At 31.7% G+C, this 15,555-nt stretch overlaps 2 protein-coding genes across 2 annotated transcripts in view; both read left to right on the top strand.

The window, feature by feature from the left end:
- The window catches only part of LOC106470451 (SWR1 complex bromodomain subunit bdf1-like), a 27,508-nt gene extending 18,357 nt beyond the window's left edge, over positions 1–9,151 (top strand). Inside the window, exons 5-7 of the mRNA XM_022399052.1 lie at positions 5,335–5,615; positions 8,202–9,074; positions 9,128–9,151. Coding sequence (XP_022254760.1) covers positions 5,335–5,615; positions 8,202–9,074; positions 9,128–9,151 — 1,178 coding nt within the window. The remainder of the gene's footprint in view (positions 1–5,334; positions 5,616–8,201; positions 9,075–9,127) is intronic.
- Positions 9,148–15,555, top strand: part of LOC111088560 — a 13,511-nt gene continuing 7,103 nt past the window's right edge. Inside the window, exons 1-2 of the mRNA XM_022399050.1 lie at positions 9,148–9,269; positions 12,434–13,870. Of these exons, the coding sequence (XP_022254758.1) occupies positions 9,153–9,269; positions 12,434–13,870 (1,554 nt within the window). The 5' untranslated portion in view covers positions 9,148–9,152. The remainder of the gene's footprint in view (positions 9,270–12,433; positions 13,871–15,555) is intronic.

Here is a 15,555-nt window from a genome sequence, read left to right as displayed (position 1 = left end):
TACTGTTCACTTGACTCAATTATCTATCACTTCAATATCTATCTATATATCTCTTCAATCAATCTCTTCGATATATCTCTTCAATCTATCTATCTCTTCAATCAATGATCCCACAGGCTTATATACTAAAAAAGGGGGGTGTCCCGAACGCACTAGGAAATTCATGATCATTTGAGAAACTCATCACGTGTTACCAGTGTCACGTGACTTCCGCTGTCGTAACAATATATTAGATTATAAATGTTATGTATGAGATAGAGAGTAAAGTTTGAAATTAATAATTTATGTATGAATTTCTGGTTTTCAAATCCTGGTTGTCCTACTTTTATGTTTAATCTATCACAGTTTAAATAAAGAAAGAAACTTGATGACATTTAAAAACTTCAATGTCATAATGAACATGAGAAAAATGAAATCACTGTTTTACTCTCCAATTGGAGGGTAAAGTAGCAATAAATCTTAATGAATTAAATTTTTTTACACTTGCTTCTTCTTACCAGTTGAAACTATCCATAACACAGTTCAAACAAATCAGTATTCAATATAGCACTTCAGTTTGCTTTCCAAAAAACTTAACTTTAATCAGAGTAAATAAATACATACATGCTTGATTTCATGTTGTCAGCAAAATACAAAATTTTTACATAATAAATATTTAGCTCAGAAATAAACTACCCAATAAAAAAAGTAAACTTTGTTTTATTTCATTCTAAATGAGCAAATAGTCATAATCATTGCAGTCTTTACTAAGCATATTGTGGTAATACACTTTTCTTGTTGGCGAGTTCTTTTTAATTATCAGGTAAAAATTACTAAAATTCCAGTCCACATAAACTAGAAAATATGAGTTTATTTTTTCCTTTAACGTTTTCTACAAATTAAAACTTGTACTATCACAAATTTCTGTGGGCCTATATACTAAATGTATAATGTTAAATGACACAAAACAAATCATTTTACTTGTTCAAAGTAACTGTGAATGCTGACACACTTACTGATTCACTCTCTTATCTTGAAATACATAGGATCTATTTTTGAATATGCTAGAACACTTTGTATCACATCCTTGTAGTTCTCTAGAAGTTCCAGGCCTTAATATAATTTTCCAAACTTAACATTATAATCAACAACCTGCTGCTACCTCTAGCTAACAAACCAATTATATATTAAAAATATAAAACTTATCACATCTTAGTATTCCAATCCAACTTCTCTGTTTTCCTGAAAAGAGTGCTATTGTATGTCATTTTGTATGTATTGTTAACAATATAAAAACTGATTCATATATGAAACTCATGCACACATGTATTTATCTCAACGTCAGCTATTAATCAATGCATTCTTGCAGTACATGGTGTTACCATGCAGCAGCTAGCTTGATTTCCATGGCAACCAACAATAAGCATCAGTCACACTTTTTTCACTTGACGAAGCATGCTAAAAAGCCTCCAAGAGCTAACTGGAGTTAGTTTATTCAAACTCAAATGTTATCACAAAAATAAAAACAATGATGGTTAGTTACCACTGCTGCTGCAATAGCTTTAACTGTCCAAAAGTACCCAGGATTTGAACACTCAACAAATGGACATGATCTCACAGCTGGCACGATAATCCATTGGCCTCTCCAATCAGCTGACTTTGGTAGTGTTATATAAGGTTGGACAATGCATAATCACCTATTCAATTTTTTAAAGTAATGCATGTTCCACTCAGATAGCTGACTCTCTTTCTATCTTTCATACAAATAGTAATGGTAATGTTTGACAAATACTATAACTGCATGTACCTCCTCCTTTTTTTGGGCAGTATTAACATTCAAGAACAATCAGCATATGAATTGGTTATTCATTTAAATGCTTCATAAGATCCTGTACCTGTGCACCAATCTGCTTTATTTCCATTATAACAGGCATGTGTTTTCAGGATGAATGGATATGCCAGCACTGGAATGAATCTTCAAATTCTTGTACATATCCTGTCATGTGACCTTTTTGTTCCATACTGTATATATATATCTGCATCAGAAACGTTGTACATTTGCTGTTATGTTAAACTTATATTAAAGTTTTTCTTCATTACCCATTCAAACTGTCTTCAAGCATTATTAGTCTCAAAGTGGGTTCTTCCTCATCAAAAAAGTATGGGATGTTTTTTTTTATTATGTTTGGTGAATCTGGTTTCAAATTTTCTTCCTGTTTCTCTGATGTAGAATTCTGGACATTTATTGCACATTATCTTATAAATTGATAATAAAATCATGTGCTGAAAACTAACAATGAAACAATTCCTGATATAATAACTGTCAGACTCGTGAACATTCAAAGTGACTTCGTTAAATATGCAAAACATCTTCCACTGCTCAATGTGTTGCATTACACACTGGCTTGAGAATATTGAAGGTTGGGAAAGGTTCTGTTTATATCATCCATTCTTATTTCACATGTGTGAGGTTATTGTGTATGGAGATGATAATTTTGAAATGTTTAATGACAATTGGGCTGTTGAAGATAAGAATAATGCTATGGCTTAGCTAAAAATATTGGAATACTTTGAATTAAATTTTTTATTTAACAGCTTTACAATGTTCCCTTGAAAGAAGTTTCTGTAAATTTGCAAGGTCCAAGTCAAGACTGTTTCTGGTGTTTCCCTAATAGAACATTGTTGTAAAGAACTGAGAGAGAATATAAATGATTATTCACATCACATCTTCAAGCACAGCAATTATATTGCAATCAAATCTAATATTAATGTTAGCATGCCACAAATTAGTCAGTAATGAACCCAATGTGCAAATGCAGAATATAGTTCCGTGGAGGATTACTTTAAGAAAACAGTAACCATTCCTTTTCTGTAATCTTTCCTCCAGATTTGATGCACATTTAAAGCAATCAGCATCAATTCAGAAACTCGTGTCATCAAAACTCGTACAAGAGTTTTCTATCTCTGATACCAAACAGGCTATAGATTTTTACAGGGAAGATTTGCCAAATCCTGCCATTTTTGATGAAGAAATTCATCAACAGAAGACAAGATGTCTTTCTGTACCTCTCCAGGACAGGCCCCAGATAATGGATGAATGCTTAAGAGTGTGCTTCAGTGTACCAAATATCTTTATGTTACTGAAATTTTTTGTCACACTGCCACTAAGTTCATGTGAACATTTTCAGCTTTTGCTCTCCACTGTTTGAATAATTATTTGAGGTGTACACAAACTGAAGAAAGAGTGAGCGCTTTTGCTTTAATACATAATAATTAGGACACTGCATCAACTGAAACTGTGTGCAAGTTAATTATGGAAAAGCCCTCCAGAAGAATGGAGCATGCTACCATGTTATTTCAGTAGTGCATATATGATAGCCAATGGTTGAAATAGCTAATATACTATTGTTTTACAGACTTGTTTAAATTATTAATATATCTTAACAATTGATAAATACTCTGCATGTAGATAGTACAGTACTTTGCTATAATAGAACATACATATTTATGCTAATTTAAGTCTATCTCCCCATGCAATGTTACAACAGAATGATGATTTGTTGACTTTTCATTGGATGTTTGTGCATTTTATGTGAACAGCCAAAGAATTGTTTAAGCTATATTTCATGCAAAATTGCTTCTCATAGCACACATTTTTTACAAATTCTCTGTAGGGACGTGCCCAATACTTTCATAGCATTAGCATGCTTTGCATGCTGATTGTGCCTTGCACAATATATGTTGGCTTTTGATCTCAGAAATTAGAATCCCTCCTATAAATGTTTTGTGTACAGCCTTGATAACAACCTTTTCTTATCTACAGTATATAAATTACATTTTTTGTTCTAACTATATGGTAGTATTTGCACTATCTAATTAGCAATTCAGTATATCTATCATTTGTTTTAAGCAGACTAGATTTAGAAAGATTTTTCTCTCATCACTATGACTGTCAAACTTCATGTTAATGGAACACGAATTGCAGACTGTTCTTTAATTTTCCAAATTTCATTGCATGAAACCAGTTTTGGGAAATTTCACCCCTCTTTAGTAGCCCTAACAAGGATAGTACAAAAATAAAGGTCAAGCATCTTGTAGTTGTGAAATGCATTAGGAAAGTATTCTTCTAATACTTATATGAACTAAGTTATTTATGAGGAATAGTGGACACTTCAAACACTACATATATAAAGACTTTTTTATGGGCACATATGCCTCTGCATTTGGATATATTATTTTCACTTTTTCTCATATAGTACTGACCAATGTTGTGAAGAATATTTTGCAGTGACCGATCAAGTTTTGATATGCATTTCCTGGAATTAATAATTTATTTGTTTATGCTTTTCTAAAAAGGTTCTCAAGTTTATGAATACTATCATTTCCCTGGCAACAATCATTTATTGTATTAATTTTTTTTAAAATGCTATTATTTGGTAACATTATAGATTATTTTACATTGCTGAAAATATGTATTAGTATTATATTTCCATATTTGTTTATATAATGCAAATATAGAATTCCAACATATTAATCTACCACTACATCTTCTAAATGCACAGATACTAACCATACTTAATCCATAACAAGAGATACATAACGGTAATCATTTGTGAATAAACATCTTGTTTTTAAGTTGAACATGTCACTCCTATACTTGCTATTATTGTAAAAGCAAGAATAATAAACAATTTAAAAATAAAAACTACAACAATAAAACAGTAAGTAAATGCTTTTATGTCAGTTTGATATTAATTTTTTAAATGTTTCTATTTGTAATTTCTTTTTTTTATGAAATTTTACTGAGACATTTGCCTTAGTATAATTATGACTATGAAAATAGTAATTAATGCAAAAGGAAATTTTTAATGATATTTAGTTATATTTCAATGGTGTATTTGCATATATTTTCTGAGAAAGACAAAAATAAAGGTAAGAAAATAACACTGTAAGGTTTTATTGTTACTGATCCAAGATTCTACACTATGCTCTGCTACACAAGATCAGACAATATATTCAGTTTTTAATTTTATCCATATGTCAATGGCTATAGGGTGATATATATATTCATGTTTTTATGTTTTTGGCTGAACATGGATTAATCTCTTGCAAAAAATATCTAAATTAAACCTGTTGCTTTGTTCCATTTAATTTCTATTTAGGAAATCTATTCCAAGCTATCATGTTCCATTATATTTTAGTTTCTTCAATAGTTATTACCTATGTTATGATTTTCATTTGTATAGTAACATTGAACTACCTAATAATCTCATTGTGGTTTTTTAAACATTTTTTTACATTTGTTATTTCAAGATTAATTTATGAGAAACTTTTTTTGTTCACTCTTCTCACTAGTTTACATGACTATGGCTCGAAAAATTTGGAAATATTTTTTGCAATCTATGAAGAAGAATTTCCCAGATGAACTAAATGATAATGCCAGTCAAGTAGTTAATATTGTGAAGCAAAAATCAAGTAGTGACATTACAATAGGACTTGACCTCAAGAAAGACATATCAAGTAAAATCTTAAGACAGAATGTAAGAGGTGGTAAATCCAAAAAGAAACGAAAAAAACGACAACCAGGAATAAAGGCCATTGAAGTCTTGGCTAAAGCTGCTGAAAAGGCACTTCAGGTATAGCCATTCTTTAATAGGTTTCAGAAAGCTTTTGATCATCATAATAACCAGCACTGCATCACTTAATAACTCATGGTTTTGTAAGAACTTCCATCTTTGATTAAAGTTTACACAGATTCCATACTAACCAGCTCTATGTCTCTCACAGCATTAAAATAAATAAACTTGGTGTTTCTTTTATAATTTCCAACTTTTAAGATAGCTCAAAATCTTTTTATGTGAACTACGTCTTTATTGTAGTATGTTGATAAATTCCAGGCTTTAAGAAATCCAGTGTGTCACTTAATGTCTTTATTAAACATCTTCGTCTGTTCTATTTGTAATGTTTAGTCTTTAAGAGTTGAGATAAACCTTCTTACAAGTCAACAGTGTTGGACTTAATGTCTGTAGTATAACCTTCAGTTTTAATGCTAATGAACAGTATGTTATTAATATATTTAATATAATCCCTAATCACTGTCACATTATAGGTCTTATGTCCTTAAAAAGTATCTGAATGTCTTTATTCTATATTTATGGATGTCATCAATATTCTTTTCATGATTTCCAACTTTTAAAAGCGTTTGTGTTAATAAATAGTTCTGTGTGTATATAAGGATATGGAATGGCTAGTGCTGTCATTTCCAGTCTCATTGATATTATCAAAGCATCTACTTCATTTTTCATCATTACATTTACCATACATACATTATTTTTTCCTATATAATCTTAATTTAGATAATTGATATATTGAGTATTTATATGTATTGTATGCAAATATTATCTCTTGTAACCACTTTATAATTCAAACATTCATTATATCTTGATTCAAGTAATTTTGTTTATAAACTTTGGCACAGGTTAGCTAGATGTGTATGTGAACAGGATATATTCAGTTGTGAACTATACTTAAGCCTTCATAAGTGGCTAGTACACTAGATAAGTTAATTATTTTTTTTCTGTCTTACTGGAGATAAAGGCTCTTTGTAGTTTTTTGTAACTTATGATCTTCACATATTTGTGAATGTGGGATGTTTTGGCAAAATATAAACTTGAATATAATCCCAAGCAAAGTGAGTTCTTGGTCAAAATTCATCCTGTCATTGTCAAGGACTTTATCAGAAGTCATTCTAACAGAATTGACTGAATGGTTGTTCATTGCAACTATTTGACCCTCGATTTTTGTTATTACAGAAGCCAGCCATTTTAAATAAGATCAGTATTTTCTTGATTTTTTTTTAAATAATTTGTTTTCTTTATTTCAAAGTTAAACAGTTCTGTACAGTCTGTTTTATTTGTGGTCAAGTCACTCTGCATAATTTCCTAAGAACCTTCTGTTTTGGGTTGTTGGTTTCAGTCTCACCTAATATACCACTCCTGAATGTTGTATCTCACTGAGTGCTGGGTTAAATGGCATTATGTCATATGACACTTGCATTGAAAACTAAATTATATAATAAGCTTCAAATGTGGTAAATTAATGTTCTATCTTCTCTGCTTGTAAGTCTGTTGCTGTGGGTGAAATTTCCAGCATAGTAGTTGTGTTGCTATGTATGTTAGTCAGTGTCCATCCCACTAGATTGATCATTTCATTATGTAGTTTATTTGAGTGAAATGATTTTCTTCTGAGGAAATATCACTATTTTGTCTTAATACAATTCTGAAAGATTTTCACTTTCAAAACAACTTTAAGATGCCCTCCACATTGAGTTGAAGTTTGTTACATCAATTTATGGTTTGAAATGTTACTTTCAAAATTATCAGTAATTCTTTTCAAAAATATTTTTACTTATTAATTTCAAAAATGGTAATATTTTAACTCTTTCAAAATTTCCAGATTTTTCTAGAGAAATTTCAATATTATTTTCTAATGTTTTAAATCCCAGGTTTAATACTTTGTCTTCTTCATTTTTTATAAGCATTCTCCAAATTTAATGTTTTAGGTTTCTTTTCACTGACATTGGTATGATACAAAATACCCAAACTACTTTTAGTAACATTATTCCAATTATTTCCAGCCATTAAAGCATTCTAAAGTATCTTAACACTAACCAATTCATATTGCATCACCTTTTCATTGTCATCATTAAGTTTTTTTTTATTGATTCATACAATTTCTGCCCTACAACAAGACTTGTTTTAAAATTTCTTTTGATAACTTCTGTATCTACACTTTTCTTAAAATGGTTTTCTGTATATGGAATTAAGTTTTCTTTGTTTTTTTATCCAGGTAGTTATTCTATATAAATCATATTAACTAGGTTTCATTAAGGATAAACATGCTCATATATGTGGAAAAGTATTTCATTTTCAAATTACTTGACATAATTATGATACATATTAGTCATTTTGCTTTTTTTTTCCCTAAGAAATTCATTCCTTCATCATGATATTTGAAGTTTACAATGTTGACAAAAAACTGTAATAGTTTCATGAGTAACCTTCTTATGTTAAATATTCTTCAGATTTTTTCTATCATTCCCACAGTAATTTCTCAGTTCATTAAATTTAAAAGTATTTTCACCTTCAATAATGCATATAAATATATGTAGCTCATTTCTTGTAATTTTTGTTTGCTTGATTCTGTTCTCATTTTACTTTTAGGATACTACTCTTCAAGATGAGTTACATCAAATTAATTTGACCAGTAACAACACATCTCTGACTACGGTGTCAAGTGCTTTCCCTGATTTGAAAATATCAACCATTCAAAGTCATCCAGATGATTTGCTGCTCCGTTACTGTCCTGATAATTTTTTCTGTACTTCTGCTAAGCTTAAGGACTTGTCAGAACCCAATAATATTCATACTTCTCAACCATGTAGTGCAGAGAATGAATTTCTGTATGAACCTTTTTTCAATGACTGTAATACTTGTACACCTAGCATCACAGAACAGGCTACTCAGGACATAAGCAGCATAGAGCAAAAAAGTCCCCAAAACTCAAGTACCATTAAATTCCAAACTGCCCAGTACACAAACACCATCAAGCATCAGATCACTGCCCAGCATTCAAGCACAGGTGAACAACATAATACTCAGAGGACAAACATGGGTGAACAACATAATGCTCAGAGAATAAGTACTGAGAAACAACAAACTGCTCAGCATTCAAGAACAGATGAAGAACATAGTGCTCACAGGACAAACACTGACAAACAACAGACTGCTCAGCATTCATCTATAGGTGAACTACATAGTCCTCAGAGAACAAACACAATAAAAAGACATAATAATACAAGCACTGCTCAAAACACAAATACCATTGAACAAAGTGTCAATAACATGAGTATTGTTGAAAAATCAAATGCCCAGAGTGCAAGCTTTACCAAACATATAACTGGAGAAGATATAAATTTTACAATTTCACATTCTCCTGTTTCCCATTCTGTAGAGCAAGATTTTATAGAAATCAAGGGAATTGATGAAGAAGTGACAAGTGGAAAAGTAGAGAAGTTAAACAATCCAAGATATGTTGTGAGTAGAAAAAAAACAGACCTCAGTTTTAGTGGATCACAAATTTGGCCTAGAATTTCAAGAAATATTGGGAATAGCATGTGTACACCCATTAATCTGGCATGTAGCTCTCTCTTAAATTGTGACAATTCTTTCAAAGATATCTTATCTGATATCAATCAAACGAGAAAACAATCTCAGGACCTACAAAACCAGGTAAGATCTACATGTTTTGTTATTACTGTTTTTTATGTACCAACTTCAAACTTTACACTACATTATAACTTTTGGGTAGTAACATACAACAGAGTATTAAAGATTTTTAGAATTAATAAAAATTATTTGTATCTATACTTTCATTTTGTGAGGTTTTTATAGGGGCCAGATTCTTTACAGTAGGTGTCTGACTTGTTGGCAATAAATTTCAACAATAAACAGACAGCACACAATGCACTTGTTTTAAAATAACATATTCAAAATAGTGAAATGTATGTACAAGAAAATTCTTTACACTACAGGTTATCACAGTTGAATCCAGATCTTTAAATAATTCTCTTTTACATTAAAAGTCTACAAAGGTTGGTTCAGATACTTTAGAACCCAATTGACAAGACAAAATATTCTTCTTTATCTCTGTTATTACAATACAAACTGTCAAACTTTTATTTTAGAAATCACCTGTTATGGTTAAACTGACAATCACGAAGTTTAACTTAATTTTTTTCACTTTTACTTTCACTAACTTACTTATTTCCTCTCTGTATCTGCACATATTTATAACACATGACAGAAAAATCTAGAGATATCTAGACCTCTAGTAACAACAAAATTACACATGTTCTTGTCATCCGTGGTGGTATCCTGTTTCTGGTCAACCACCTCTAGTTTTGACTTTAACTGGTTACTCTTTGACTTGCCAGTTTTACTCCCGCCATGGGCTTCCGTATACTGTTCTGCCAGCTTGATCATCTCGTCCACATCTTTTGGTACATTCTCCTTTAGGAACAGTGACATATCAGTTGATCACATGATCAAGAACTTTTCATGTATTAGTAGATTTGCTTCCGTATACTGTTCTGCCAGCTTGATCATCTCGTCCACATCTTTTGGTGCATTCTCCTTTAGGAACAGTGACATATCAGTTGATCACATGATCAAGAACTTTTCATGTATTAGTAGATCTGCTTCCGTATACTGTTCTGCCAGCTTGATCATCTCGTCCACATCTTTTGGTACATTCTCCTCTAGGAACAGTGACATGTCAGTTGAGCACATGATCAAGAACTTTTCATGTATTAGTGGATCTGCCAGTCCTTCAAAATAATTTTCACACTTAGCCATGTCAGTCCACCTTGTGAAGAACTGTCATAGATGTACTGAAATATTGTTTCTCCAGTGTCAGGATTGACTTCTCTGAACTTCTAATGAAAACCTTCCTCGGTAAGTTCATAGCATTTCAGCAAGGCCACTTTTAACTTGTCATGGTCTATGGCATCTTCTGATGTCACGCCTGCATTCACTTGTAGGCTTTTTCCTGTGAGAAGTGGGCTGAGACAGACTGTCCAGTTGCCTTTGGACAAATATTTCATATCTCTCCAGGAAAGCATCGTATCGTCTTTCTGTTCCTCAAATTTAAGCAGCTTGGATCAACTGGCCTTGACCCCATTGTCATTCTTGGGAGAGACTAGAAATAGAGAGAGAATAAGAGCACAAATTGAGATAGCAAAGCTCACCCTTCCCCTTTCTTAATTTGTGCACTTATTCTCTCTCTCTCTCTTATCCTTTCCCACTCTGTCTCTCTTTCTCTTTCTTCTGTTGTTTCTCTTCTTTCTCTCTAGTTTTTGTTGTTTAACAAACTCTAGTAGATTGCTATTTTTTAGCACAAGTCATTCTCGTCTCTCTATCCATTTATCAAAATCAGTCAACATGGTTATATAGCGTGATTGTAATCTCTGCACTATTTTTGCCACCACTGTGTGCATATATAAGCCTATTTCTGCTGTCATTCATGTCTTCGTTCACTGTCATTTACCACTGTATAATCCTGGCTGGCTTGCCAATGTCAGGATTTTATAGAGGCTGGATTCTTTGCAGTAGGTGTCTGTGACTTGTTGGCGATAAATTTCAACAATAAATGGACAGCACACAATACACTTGTTTTAAAAAAAATATATTCAAAACAATTCAAACATATGTAAAAAAACAAAACAATTCTTGACACTATAGGTTATCACAGTTGAATCTAGAGCCTTAGATAATTCACTTTTTTGTCACAAATCCACACAGGCTGGTTCAGTTACTTTAAAACCCAATTGACAACACGAATTATTTCTTCTCTTCTCTGTTATCACAATACAACCAGTGATTTACCTCCTCTCACATTTCCCACTCTTCCGACATTTCTCCAGTGCTGACATCTTCTGCTAAACTTCAAAGTGATAGTTCGGTAGAGGAGTGTACAGGGAGTTATATGCATCACATGAGCATGTCAAGCTTTTTATGGGTGAGGATGATTTGCATGAGAGACATGTTGGAATCTTGCAATTTCAATAGGGGGAGCAGAAGGCTTGTGGCATGTGGAAAGAAAAAGTGTGCATATAGAGGGCAGCACCGAATGGAAATAGCTAATCTTGTGAGAGGAGGCAAGTACCATATCAGAATAATTCTCTTTTACGTCAAAAGTTCAGAAAGACTGGTTAAATTATCTTGGAAACCAATTGACAAGATGAATTATTGTTCTCTATCTCTGTTGTTACAATACAAACTGTGAAACTTTCACTGACAATCATGCAGTCCAACTTCACTTTTACTAAATTACTTACTTCCTCTTAGTATCTGCACATATTTAAAACATGCAGCAGAATAATCTAGAAATATCTAGTTGTCTAATAACAACAAAATCACAGATAAGGAGAGAAGGTTTGAGTAAAATGACATCAACAATATTACAAAAGCCTAGTATAAAATTTAAACTACTTACACAATGTATGACTAGTTGAAATGTACGTAACAAAACTTGTCAAAACTATCAGTTTTAAAATAATTAACTTTTAACACTCTTGTTATAAAAACTAAATAAACACTAAATCACTAAACTAAATAATAACTCTTAATCTGAACAGTCTTGTATATCCAGCACATTTATTGTTCAATAACCAATGATACAACAGATTATTAAAAACATTAGTGTGATATGTTGTGAAAAGTTTATAGCTCTTATGAAGATTATTTTTTAAACAATGCATATCATAACACTTTGTATATTTTGTCTTGTCCTCACACAAGTTTTGAAGAAGTGTTATGGTTTAAGTTTATTTTTTTATTATTAAACAAAACTAATGAAGAATTAAACACTTATTAATTCTTTCTAATGTTTTCAGATCCTAACACAGCAACATTGTTCTTCATCACCTCTGTCTTTGGCTAGATCATCTAACTTAATAGAACCTTTATATTCTGTTAGTAACAATTTCAAAACATCACCTGAAAATCTGACTTCTGAATGTTGTACCGGAAACGTTGAAGTTCCTTCTTTTGAAACCCGTCCCATATCACCCAACAGTTCATTCTGTGGTTATCAGCTTTTAAGAAATTTATGCAATGGATCCAGTTACCAGCCATCAAGTTCTGAACCCTCTGGAGATGATTATTATATACTTTCTGACACAGTAGAAATGGACACCAAATTTCCTTTAACTTCTCAGTCAATAATAGTGCCAGTACTAAGCAGTAGTCTTAACTCTGTACCAATTCCTTTGAATGATTATAATGTTTTACAGCCATATAAACCTCACACCAGTATCACTTCTTCCAGATTGAGTTTAGGAACATTTTCTGCTCTGGAAAGAGGCACATTAACAGAAAAGTATGTAAATGTTTCAGATACAACTCCAACATTGACTTCTACAGTAACTGGTGAAAAAAGTATAAACCCTACTTCTACAAATATTTATTCTCCTGCAAATGAATCACATGTTCTGTGGGAAAAAATGCCTTCTGATTTTCCTTTTAACTCACTCACATGTAAGATACCACAATCTGATGCACCAGAGTCAAGTGATTATTCTGATATTCTTCCAATTCCAGAGCAGTATGTTACGAGTTTTTCTCCCTTTCCAAATGAGGTAAACTGTATGGAAAAAACTTTATTCGCACAACAGTCAACAATGCTTTCGAAGTCAGACAGTTATCCTTTTCAATGCCTACCTATTTCGGTCAGTAATAACCATTCCAATCTTTCAAAGCCATCAGCAATTGTGAATCCAATTATTCTACCTCTTCATCAGCAACCTCAACCTTTACTTCCTTTAAATAGTCTTCATCAACAGGTTATGACTCGATCTGAGCCAGTGACATCTGTACACACTCCACGTCAACAATTCGTGACTCGATCTCAGCAAGTGCCACCTTTAAATATCCCATATCTACAGGTCATAACTCAGCCTAAGCCACTGATATCTTTAAATACCTCACATCAGCAAACCAAAACCGGACCACAATCCTGTATAAATACAATTCGACAACAAATCACAACCTGTTCTCAAACAACCTCTTCTGTAGATACTCTTGTCGACCAAAAGGTGAAACCCCAACCTCAACCATTATTTTCTGTAAATAGTCTTCAACAACAGGCTATGGTGCAGCCACATGTGGTGCCTACCTTGAATTTACATCAACAGCCAATCATGCTTGTTCCAGAAAAACCCCATCAACCATTGCCAGAAGTATTAGCATCCACAGAAACTCTTGAACTTAGTAACAACAAAGAAGGAAAATCAACAGTTACTTTTGCTCATTCTTCACAACAAAATCTACGAGTAAGTCAGTGAGATTGAGCTCAGTTATTTTTGTCAAATTTAAATCTTAAAAATAATGTGAAAGCATAAAAATATTTTATATTTATCATAAATTATATAAAGCACTTTACTAGTTAAACATAATTGTTAAAAATGTTAAACAACAAATTCAGAAAACATTTTCACTTTCCAGTCTGAAGGCTGAAACTGGTATGTATGGTAACTGTTATCAAAATTTATTTTAAGATATTGTTAAGTATCATAATTTTACTTATGAAAAGCCACATACAACTTGTCTTTTAACACTGCTTGGCAAGACCATGTTGAACTATGATTATGTTTTCTACCATAGGTTTCCTGAAAAACAACAACAAAAAACATGATGTTCAGCAAGATAATGCAAAGCATATGGAAATAATGATTTAAAAACATGGGTATTTGATGTAATGGTGTGTTATTCAACAAAGTGTACAAATAATTTACTATTGGTGTGACAGAATAACCAAGATGCTGTAAAGTTTAAAAACTAAGAAAATTAAGTGTTCATATTCAGTTGAACTGAAAAAGAAAGAAATTAGCTGATAACACAGGAAAATGATTGGATGGCAAACTGATACATTTATCATGTATAATAATTGGAAGAACAATAAGAATAAACTGAATGATATGACATAAATACGTTTTGAAAAGAACCTTGTTATTATGTTACTTTGTAAATTGACTTCAATTTTTGCTTAATTTGCCATTAGTAGATATTACTGGGATATAAAACAAAAATAGATTGTAATGTTTGATATTCCAATAAATCCAAATATACCTTTTGTACAGTTTGTAATAATATTCTACAGTGAAGTTTAAAATAGTGTTGTGACGTTGTTCTTTAGTTGACAGGTTCTTTTAAGTTATCTGGTGAAAATATTTCAATGTCTAGTGCAAGAAGTGATAATAATTTATTTTATATTCTCCTTTAACGTTTCTATAAACTTGAAGGCTTGCACACTTCCATAAAGTGCTGTAAGCCTATGTTACAAATCACTTTAACTAACATAATACTTGTTAATCAATTCACATGTTCAAAGTAACCACAGTTACCAACACTGACTGGCTCACCTTCTATTTTGAAATAATCATATATCTTTCATTGTCTTTCAACTAATCTAACGTCACTTTATGAAACGTAGTATTTATAATCTACTTTCTACACCTTCGACTACCAAATTACAATATTTAAAATATAGTTTACAACAATAGGTTATGAAAATTTAAGAAATTAATAATATTTTCATAAAAGTAGAGGAATTAATTAAAATATTGACAAGTTGTATGTAAAATAAATATGAATTGCATTAAGAAAACAAAATTGGATTTTACTTTACAATTTTTGTATCCTGTGAAAATTCATGTAGAAGGAAATTAGAAATCAAACATTATGCATTATCAAAGGTTATTATATTATATATGTAAAATAGAAGCACGTATACCTTTCTCCATCCGTTAGCTCAGCGGCAAATCTCGGAGCTTTTTACACTGAATATTTGATTTTAATACTTGTGGTGTGCAGAACACAGATAAGCCACTGTGTGTGCTTAACAACGTACAAATAAACCTATCTGCAAAAATATTGCTACTGAAAGGTCATGAAGATTTTAATGTAGATAGTCCAATCCTAATATGCATTCATCTTCAATGTCAGCCAAGTATACTTC

This window comes from Limulus polyphemus, unplaced genomic scaffold, assembly GCF_000517525.1.
Source record: "Limulus polyphemus unplaced genomic scaffold, Limulus_polyphemus-2.1.2 Scaffold4013, whole genome shotgun sequence".
Taxonomy (NCBI): Eukaryota; Metazoa; Arthropoda; class Merostomata; order Xiphosura; family Limulidae; genus Limulus; species Limulus polyphemus.
The sequence above is the reverse complement of the archived record's forward strand: the minus strand, read 5'-3'. Positions and strand labels throughout refer to the sequence as shown.